Source organism: Nuphar pumila, chromosome 4, assembly GCF_984573655.1.
Source record: "Nuphar pumila chromosome 4, dmNupPumi1.hap1.1, whole genome shotgun sequence".
NCBI lineage: Eukaryota > Viridiplantae > Streptophyta > Magnoliopsida > Nymphaeales > Nymphaeaceae > Nuphar > Nuphar pumila.
Genome location: NC_143252.1, coordinates 139,833,706 through 139,844,081, shown reverse-complemented (window position 1 = coordinate 139,844,081; position 10,376 = coordinate 139,833,706). Strand labels below are relative to the sequence as shown.

Sequence of the window (10,376 nt, the reverse complement as noted above, 5' to 3'; positions counted from 1 at the left end):
GTACTGTGACACTCTGGATGGAGAAATAACTCCCTCTAGTTGCATAAGACACGGATAAATAAATATTGCATTAGTTTTTTTTTATTAATTAATTCATTAGTTTAGTGACTAACTAATATAATACTGAAGGGGGAAAGGCCACGTTCATGGCAATGGGAGAGCATAAATACATTACCCTTTGTTGGTTTTAGAGAGCAAAGAGGGAGTTCTTGTCTGTTGTAGACAAGCAGGAACACCTAGGAGAAGGTATTAGAGAGAGAGAAAGAGGGAGAGAATGGGGAGGTCACCCTGTTGTGATGATAGTGGTTTGAAGAAAGGTCCATGGACACCTGAGGAGGATAACAAGCTGGTGGAATACATCCAGAAGCATGGACATGGTAGTTGGAGGGCCCTTCCCAAACATGCAGGTACTCTCTCTCTCTCTCTCAATTCATCACAGAGATGTCTATGGGGAGTTTTTCCTACAGATGGGGGCTCACTATTGGCTTTTTTTCATTTTGGTTTTGACAGGGCTCAATAGATGTGGCAAGAGTTGTAGGCTAAGATGGACAAACTATTTAAGGCCTGGTATCAAGAGAGGGAAGTTCTCCCAGGAGGAAGAGGAAACTATTCTGCATCTCCACTCCATCCTTGGAAACAAGTAACTATTTTTTTTTCTGTTATTGTATCAAGATTTTGTTTGTAATGATCATGAGGTTGTTCTTATGAAGGATAATTCAGTAATCACCATTATAATATCCCAAAGATGACTTAAGCTGAGACTGCTTAGATGGTAGTAAGATTAGGATGTCAATAATGAAATAGATTACTGGTGAGGAATTATTAGGGAGACGCACATTATGTATTCTAATATTTTACTAGTCTAGAGATTAGTGAATTCATAATCTCTCTCTCTCTCTCTCTTTAGGTGGTCTGTTATTGCAACTCATCTTCCAGGAAGGACAGACAATGAGATCAAGAATTTCTGGAATACCCATTTGAAGAAGAAGCTCATCCAGATGGGCTTCGATCCAATGACGCACCGCCCACGAACCGATCTCTTCAGTAATCTCTCTCAATTACTCGCCTTGAATAATCTGAGGGACATAATGGTTAATTCATGGGAGGACCATACTGTTAGACTACAAGCAGAGGCTGATCACATGGCAAGACTTCAGTACATACAGTATCTCCTCCAATCTACAGAAGATATGACTAGTAGTGCCAGCGGTACTGTAAGCAACAATATCACAGACATTGAAGGGCTAAATTTCTTGGCACCTGTTTCTTCTTCATCTAAGCCCTTTCACGTTCATGAGGAGGCCATGGGATGGAGCAACTACCAATTGGATAATGCTGGTTCCTCTCTTGCACTTGCTCCCTCACAGAATCTTGCTGACCAAATAGCCCCCACCTCTGTACACAACCTAGAACTCCCACCTAATCTTGATTCCTTTAATCTCAATGATCAGGATTCAGGTTGCACACTCATTAACCAAGATGACACAACATCTAAATCCCCATTGTTGCCTCCTCTTCCCTTTGGCTCCGCCGAGAACACGATCGGCAACAAAGCCGACATCTCAGGCAATTCCGGATATGGATCTTCTGTGATCTGGCCTGAATTCTTCCTTGAAGACCCTTTCATTCATGAGATTGTTTGAAGGTGTAGTGTGAGGGATGCTTCCACTACAACATTTTTTTTTCACCTTTGGATCTCCCTTTTCTATTTAGCCTTTTGAGAGTGCACAGTTTGGTGGCTTTGCATTGATGATGATCATCTATATCTTTTACGTGTTGATACTGCATTCAGGAAAATCACTTGTATATACTGATAAAAGCAGACAAGATTATGTATAAATGGTCTGAGTTAGATTTGGTGCATGATTATTTTCACAATTTGTGTATTTATGATTCTAATGAGTGTTAGAGTATTGTTTCCTTATTTTCATCAACTAGAAGCATATGATAGAAGAAAGGGATAACCAAGAAAAAAAAGTAATATCCCAAACACAAAACAGTTGAATCCCTTGGTTAGGGCAGGGAAACGAGATGAGCTGCTCGTGGCTCGACTCGTAGAGAGCTCGTTCAAACTTGTGAAATAGGCTCGGCAAGCCAAACATGAACGACAAGTGTTTGTTGGCTCGTTAACTAATAATAAATATATTCTACATATATTTTTAACCATACAGTCTAGATGGTTGAAGCGTTTGGCTTACAAGTTCAAATTCTATTACTTACAGCCTTTGAAACAATACATTTATTTAAATGAGTCAGTTCGAGCTTGGCTCAGTAGGTTTAGAATCCAAATTCTATTATTTGTAGCATTAAAAAAATTTCTTTTTTTTATAAAACAAGCCAGCCTATACTCCCCTTATAAGTTCCACTTCGACTTACCATAAGTACAAGCCGAGCTTCAACAACCTTTGTTTGGTTAGACATTTTGTTTACCCTCCCCTATGTCACAGGAACTCACCATTTTGGTGGCATGCTCCTGATGATACGCTCAGACACATGGACACAAACAGTGGCACGAACGAACAATATTTTATTATTTTAAATGTTTTATTTCAATAAAAATACATTTTTAATATTAAAATATCGAAAATTAGTTTTATTGATTAAAAAAATCGTTTCCTTGTCTCTTGTTTTTCAAAACAAAAATTGAGCTTGCGAGTCGAATCCTCATCGTATCCACATGTATTTGTGACATAGACCATCCCAGTTCTTACTCTCTAAAATTAATTCATGGGACCAGGTGAAAAAGGAGTAAAAGACCAACTAAAAGGGGGTTCATTATTATGGTATGAGCAATAATTCAAGAAATTGGCCATAACTAGTGAAAACTCAACCAATTAAAAAGGGATGAGGGGTCTTACGGAGAGCACTAACAGCATGGTTTCATTGGAGATTAGTTAGTTGATGGGGAAAATTCGGTTGTGGTTGGCGAGGAAAAGGATCCGAGTTAGGAATGTGGGGGCGAGGGAGATGATTCTTGTTGGGACTTTTGGAGTTGACTTTTGCTGGTCATGTCAAAAGAGTAACGTAGAATGATGGAGCAATGATATATAAGGGAGGGTACCAAATATTATTTGGGAGTAGGGGATTCTCCTTTTTCTTTAATATTGCATTCGTATCTTTTACCCTTTGTGTTGGTCATTTTTCTATGGAGAAAGGGAAAGGAACAACGTTTATTTCCTCTTGAGCAGTTGAGACCCGTTGTTCCTTTTGAATCAATTAATTGACGAAAGTCTCTCTTTCTCTCTCTGCATGAGCCCAAATAATTTTTTTTGGCTTTCAAAATGGGATCTATCTGGGCTTCGATCCGTTAGTCGTCTACATTGCCCATCTCGTTCACCGGAAAATCTTTCGCTCCGTCAGTGGCGGCACCATCTCCGTCAACTTCAATTTTCGATGGCCGCTCTAGCTTGCCCGATGGTCCCCTCGTTTCCCGCTCCTCTCTGTCGCCATCGTCTTTGGTAGGTGCGTCCGAGGACATTGAAAATCCTCTCTCTGATGATTGCTCTTCTGGAAAGTTGTGTTCTATCCTTTCGTTTCCCCAGGCTCTCGGTTTCCAAGGGTTCTCTGAGCCTTTCTCTCCAGTCGCTCCTACCCGAGGTGCTTTGATGGCGCATGGTGATGTTGGTACTCTTCTCGAAAACCCTTTACCTTAGAATCCACCCTCCTTCATTTTCCCACGCAGGTAGCTTCTCGGCTCTCGATCCTTTCAGCTGCCAAGAGCCTCTTTGGTTGATGCTATCGAGGTTGTTGGGAATCCGACCCATAATGATGTCACTCCCGCCCAACAGTCTGCCTCCATCTCGTTTCCCCATGCTCACATTTCCTATATCTCTTCTGTCAAGCCGGTTGTGCCTTTTTCAGCCTGCGCCTCCACCCATGCTCTCATTTTGCACAATTTTATGGCAGCTCCTGAAGACGTGTGTGGTTCTCGTAAGCATCAGTTTTTTGGGAACCTTCACTACATCATTTTCCTATTCAGGCATTTTGATGGCCTGACAGTTCACGTTATGGTTTTCAATGCCCTATCCTATCGAGCTATCAACTGCTTGGTGATTCGCATGTAATCTCCTTTCATCCTATCTCCCACAAACTCCATGTGTCGTTAACCTTCTTCGCATCTGACGGTCAGCCACAGTTCTTCTTGGGAGTCGGTTACCTTTACCTCTGGAGACTCATCTCTTACGAGTGCTCTTCCTCCAGTAGGGCAGAGCCTTCTCTTTTCTCCGCTGAGTATCAAAGTTGATGAAGTTGCCCAGCTTCTCGATGTTTTTCTTTCCTCGCAACAGCTACTTCATATCTTAGGCATCATGCTCGCATTTGTTGCCGCAATCTCCAACCTTCTCCCTTCCTCTACGACACCCCAATCTGGGGTCGCTCTTGAGACACCGACTCTCTCTTCGTTTCCTTTACCTGGTGTTGGGGCGGTGTCCTCCCTGAGACACCATTGTTCTGCCCGTCGAGGGTGTCATTGCAACCCGCACCCCTCGACCCCCCTTACTGGTGGTTCTCCTCGGTGTTCAGCTAGAGCTCGCACCTCTTAGAGTTTTGCTAACTTCTAACCATGAAGGCTCTTTGCTAGAATATCAGAGGACTGAATTGTCCCGCCAAGCGTCTGTTTCTGGCAAACTGGATTCGCCAAGAAAAGTCAGATCTCATTGCCTTATGCAAAACAAAAATAGAAGCAGTCTCTCGCTTTGTCGTTTCTGAAATATGGAGAGGGGCAGACTTCTTCTTTAAGCTCGCAGTCCACTATGCTGGTGGTATTCTTATTCTCGAAAATCCTTCTTTGGGCATCTCCCAAGTCGACGATGGCTTGTTCTCTCTTTCAATTGCCCTTTCCTTGAATGTGGGGGCCTCTCCCTTGGTGGTCACTATTATCTATGGCCCCAATCGTCCTCCCATTCGTTCAACATTATGGCCAGATTTGAGCAAAATTATCAGTTTTTTGAGAAGTTGCACCTTCTTATGGGAGACTTTAACTGCTTGTTGTCTATTCATGACTCTAATTCTCCCATTTCTTCGCATACCTCTATGTGGGGTTTTCAGGATTTTGTCTAACATCACTAGCTTTACCCTGTTCCTTTTGTCGGCGAGCCTTTCTCGTGGTTGAATAGAAGGTTTCACCCGTGGTATAGGCTGTTCAACCGAGTGCTTGTTTCCCCCGATCTGCTGGAGATCCTCCAACTTGCTTCCTCCTTCTGTCTTGGACCATAGTCAGGTCGTCATTCATTGGGGGGAAGGCTTTACCACTGCTAGGTCTTTCATCTTTGAAAAGTGGTGGCTGAAGGAGCCGAACTTCGAATATGTGGTCTACCTTTTTTGAAACAAGCCTTCTACTGCGATCAGAGCTACCGTCCAGTGCCAAGAGAAGCTTTTTCGCTTGACCCGCGATATCAAAGCTTGGCTTCTAAATAATAATATCAGTAAATTTCAGCAAATGGACGCCTGAGAGCAAGAGTTGTCTGCCATTCATCATTCTATGTCTTTTCTAGAATCCCTTTCTGATTCGACCCTTCAAAGCTTAAAGGCTAGATCCACTGAGCTTTCTTTGCTTCTACAAACTTGGCGAATCAATGATGAAATTCGATGGAAACAACGGGCGAGGGTGCATTGGCTTGCGGCTGGTGACGACAATACTAGATTCTTCCACTCCTATGCTTCGCACTGCCACAAGAAGAACGTTATTCCCTCTATCTCCATTGGAGGAGTCAACTTCTCAGCCGACAATGTCTTACCAGCAGTTTCTCACTATTTAAAACCCTTTATACTGCCCAGACCTCTGCCGATGGCACTATTGGTCCTTGTATAGTCTGAGTTATTGATCAAGCTCAAGCCAGAGCTATGGAATTAATCTAAGTTTGCTGATGCTGAAATCATTTCGTCTATCAACAGTCTTTCAGGATGAAAAGCTCCTGGCTACGACGGCTTTCCCATGGATTTCTTCTGTATCTTTTGGTCTTGCATTCAGCATGATGTTATCAATGTCTTCGTTGAGTTCCATCGCAACTGTCGGCTGACAGTTCACATGCACTTAGCCATTGTCTCTCTCATCCCAAAGGACGTGGCAGTCTCTAAGATCTCGAGGTTTAGTCCGATTTTGATTTTAGGTGCACTCTACCGTATTATTGTTAAGATTTTAGCCAATAGGCTCAGAGTCATAGCTGCTCAAATCTTCTCAAACTCCCAGTTCGCTTTTATCCCCTATAGGCACGCAGATTCATCACTCATTCATCTTGACCTCAGAAGTTCTTTACTCTTTGCACATCAGTGGCCAACCTTTCTTTTCTCTCAAGCTCGACTTCCATAAAGCCTTTGACTCAATTTATTGGCCTTTCTTATTTCACATACTAGCTAACTTTGACATCGGTCATTGTTTCTCTAGATGGATGTGCGGGCTGGTTTTAAATGCTCACTCTTTGATTAAGCTTCACGGAGAAAGAGGTAGGCAGTTCAAGCTTGAGCACGGTATTTGGCAAGGCTGCCCTCTCTACACTTTGTTATTTAATGCCATTGCCAAGGGTCTCGTAGTATTGTTCAAGAGGACTGCAGATAAAGGCATAATTGATCCCATCAGCATCCAAGATTTTTTCCATCATATTCTCACCTATGCTGACGACATGATCTTTTTCAATCGCGCTTCCATACAACAGATGTTGAGATTTAAGTTCATCCTTCACCTTTTCCTCTCTCTTTCGGGTTTATCCTTTAATGACAGTAAATGTTGTCTCTCCATGTTCAATGCCCCCCCTTCATTGCTAGCCGCCGAAAAATTGATTTTTAGCTACGCAACTTCAGATTTACCTATTTCCTATCTGGGTCTCCCTTTGCAAATAAAGTGCATCCCCTCCGCCACTTGGACTGCTACTATCCAAAAAGTCCAGACCAAAATTTTTTCCTGGCAAACTTTCTACCTTTTCATCGTCGATCAACTTACCCTTATTAGGCACGTCTTGTCGATCTATCCCAGAATTTTTTATGTTCATGATTCTAATGCCCTTGGGTGTGGAGAAGAAGTTCTCTCGTTTGATGGCGGATTTTCTTTGGTCTGGCTGCCAACCTCGGACTAAGCGCCACCTGATTGGATGAAACTCGTTGGTGTTACCAAGGCATATAGCTGGTCTTGGGATCATTGCTCCCAGACTAAGAAGTATTGCTCTCATTTTGAAGCAATGCTGGATGACACATCGTCCAGGCAATCTGTGTGCTCCTCTGCTCCATGCTAAGTATGGTTCCCTTGAGTCGAGCCACTATAGTCGTCGTCCTAGCAGGATTCATATCTCGCATCTGCGTTGCATATGGCTTAAGGCCATGTCTTTCATCTTCACACAAGATGGTGATTTCGGACCTGACGCGCAACTTTTGCAATGGGCAATTGCGCCTAGCGATGCCTTTTGCACCCAAACTCTTTATCGGTCTCTTCTTCCTCCTGGGGTTGACTGGCTTCCTGAGTGCCTTTTATGGGCTAATGGCCCAACTCCTCGCTCTTGGTTCTTAGCCTGGTTAATTTTGCACGACAGAGTCTAGACGAACAACTTTCTAAAGAAGGTGGGTTTTCAATATCCGAATAGGTGCGTCTTTTGCCAAGTGACGAAAGAATCCACCTATCACCTCTTTTGGGCCTGCCCAATCTTTGTGGATCTCTTTAAAAGTACGTGGAATCAGTCTGAAGTCATCGTGAGACATGAATCCTTTGCACTCGACCTTCTGTGGGGCCCATCGCAGGTTCACAGTTGCAAGCGGTGGCGGCTGATCTGAAGAACTTGGCTTTTTACTTCCTGGTGGGCTGTGTGGATGACTCGCAACAATGCGATCTTTCATCAAATTTTGGTTGCCTTAAATAAGCTCATCCATTGCATCTTGGATGCAATTTTGCACCTTTCTTCCCATGTTATCCACCCCCTTCAGCCGCCCTCTCTTCCTCAAGACCATGGTTGATCTCTGTGTTCTTCTTTTTCTCTGTTTTGCCTTCATGTTGTCGGCCCTTTGTTTTGGGTCTGTTGTTTGCTTGCGGGCTCAACTCTTTGTTGATCCCCTGCCTTAGTAATGTTGATGTTTCTTTCGGCTCTTTCTCTCTCTCTCTCTTAAACATTACCTCTCTCTGGTAGGAGCAGCTGGTGCACGTCACCTTGTGTTGGGACGTTGCAAGTTCAAATTCCATTAGTATCCTTGTATAACTGGTAGGTGTCTGCCTAACCCTAGCTTGTCTTTCAAAAAAAAACTCTCTCCCATATGAGTGTGTGTCTTTGAAAACACACACAAAAAAAAAAAAAGAAGCAAGTGCACCTATGGAGCTACAAGTGTAGTCTAAACATGACTTTCACAGGCTCCGCTTATATGGTAGAGGCGACTTGTGAAAGTCATCAATTTGATGGGATGTCACGAGTTCAAACCTCATGGGGAGGCATTCTTTGCAACAATGCCGAAGCTTTGTGTACTCTCTAGTAGGCAGGGGAGACTTTCAGGGTTTACCAACATAAAGAATATAAATGTGTGGTTGGTGATGAGGGGTTTTCCCTTAGTCACATATACACAACAATTTTTTTTTTCTAAATAACAAGGAATGCACTTAGGATTGAATGGAACCGCATTGGGCTCATGCATCTTTGGTGGTAAAACCCAAGAGTGAAATTGGCCCTACAATTGGATTCCTGGTAAAGTCGTGGGTACACCCTCTCATGGTTCGATCTTCAAACATCCCGAGCCTCGGACTTTCGACCCCCTCCCCAAGCTAGGATGACCTATACCGCACCATGGGAACATATATATACAGAGCAACTCAAACAATTCTATATACAGTGATTAATGCCATACAATGTGGCCACTGGACCTGACATTAGCTTCAAATATTAAGCCATGTTTTAATGCAAAAAAAGAGGAAAATACTTGATGGACGTCCCCATCGACGACGGAAGCAGATCCAGTGTTCGGGGCAGAACATTTTATGAAGTGTTCTGCTCAAGTAGGGGGAGCCTCTAGGCTTGGAAAGAAGCTTGAAATTCTCAACCTGGTCTACTAAATCTAAGGCCATGGCCTCAAATAATTGGTGACTGGTCATGAAGTTTGTCTTTGGTAGACTTACTAGGAGTATACACGCGCACGTATGCATGCACACATGCATACATCATGTGCATGCACACGCACATAAATGTGTTTTGAGTATTCATATATTTAATTGCATGTATATAACGTATGGAGTATGGTTTAGTGATTGATGTGGGTGAATCCCAAATAAGGTTTTTTGTCGATCTTGGAAAGATGGGTTCAATTCAAATAGGTCATGCTCGTCAACACTGTAAAAGAAAACAAGATATTTGTTAGGTGCAGTCTTGCCAATTAGAGTAGGGAAGCAATTACCTAACCCTGCCCCATGGTTATGTCATCGAATCTTTATTAGGGTGATTAAATGGGTCGATACCTCTCACCAGCACCTTAGCTTAAATAAATATGTATGTGATGTCACAAGGATTGGAAAAGGGAGTATGGGTGATACAATTAGAAATATGACTATCAGCTTTCTTCCCGTCGAACACTTCTAACGATTAACAAAACCAAGCTACCTGCAAGTTGACCCATGATAATGGGTTTCTTTCTTGACTATATGCTACTATTTGATCCTGGGCCTTCAGCTTGATACATGACCCTGCTTACCACATGGGATACCGCCACGGTGGTGGTCACATCTAGACTTAATTGCTTAAAGGCTCGAAGTCTAGACTTTGAGCTGATTATGAGGGGATGGATGATTGAAAGCCACTGGGCAGAATTGGTTATCACCTTGAGAGTTTGGAGGTATCAACTCATGATAATAGGCCGTTTCTCTTTAAATTTCCCAAGCTTATCTAGGGTTAGGCAGAATCCCATCTGATTCATTGAACAAATGATAAACCTACAAGTCATGGACATTGAGATTCCAATGTTAAATTTTGTCTTTCCAAGTTTGATCAGATCCAAGCATGCCAAAAATAGCTGTTTTCCTACATTTTAAGTTCTTCCTCCAACTTCCCACAAGGGCTCTGCTCATCTGGTAGGGTTGGCTTATGTCAGCTGCCCTCTGACAAGCTTTCGCTAAAAGGCGCTGGGTGGCGGGACCCCTACCGGCTGCTGGCGAGGGCTGCCCTGTTCCCTACCCAGCCGGGTGGGGAGCTCCACCCGTGGGTTCCCAACACGGTTGAGGTCCCACTCGTAGGTTCTGGTTCACCCATAGAATCGGGTACTTGGGGTGTGGTTCACAGACCCAGAACCATATTCGGGTAATGTGGATTTGAGTTTGACCCAAGGCCCACTGATCCCTGCCCTGTTGGACCCTATTCACTATCCAGGTCCACCGGATTGAGTCCAACCTCTCAATTTTTGCTTAATTCTGGCCCAATACCCAC

General features: G+C 43.3%; 1 protein-coding gene across 1 annotated transcript; it reads left to right on the top strand.

Moving 5' to 3' along the window:
- The first annotated feature begins 274 nt into the window (after positions 1 to 274).
- LOC149841313 (transcription factor MYB92-like) lies at positions 275 to 1,643 on the top strand. The gene is made up of 3 exons (XM_090005242.1): positions 275 to 407; positions 511 to 640; positions 908 to 1,643. The coding sequence occupies exons 1-3, from the start codon at positions 275 to 277 to the stop codon at positions 1,641 to 1,643; spliced, it is 999 nt and encodes a 332-aa protein (XP_089861368.1).
- Positions 1,644 to 10,376: the final 8,733 nt, after the last annotated feature.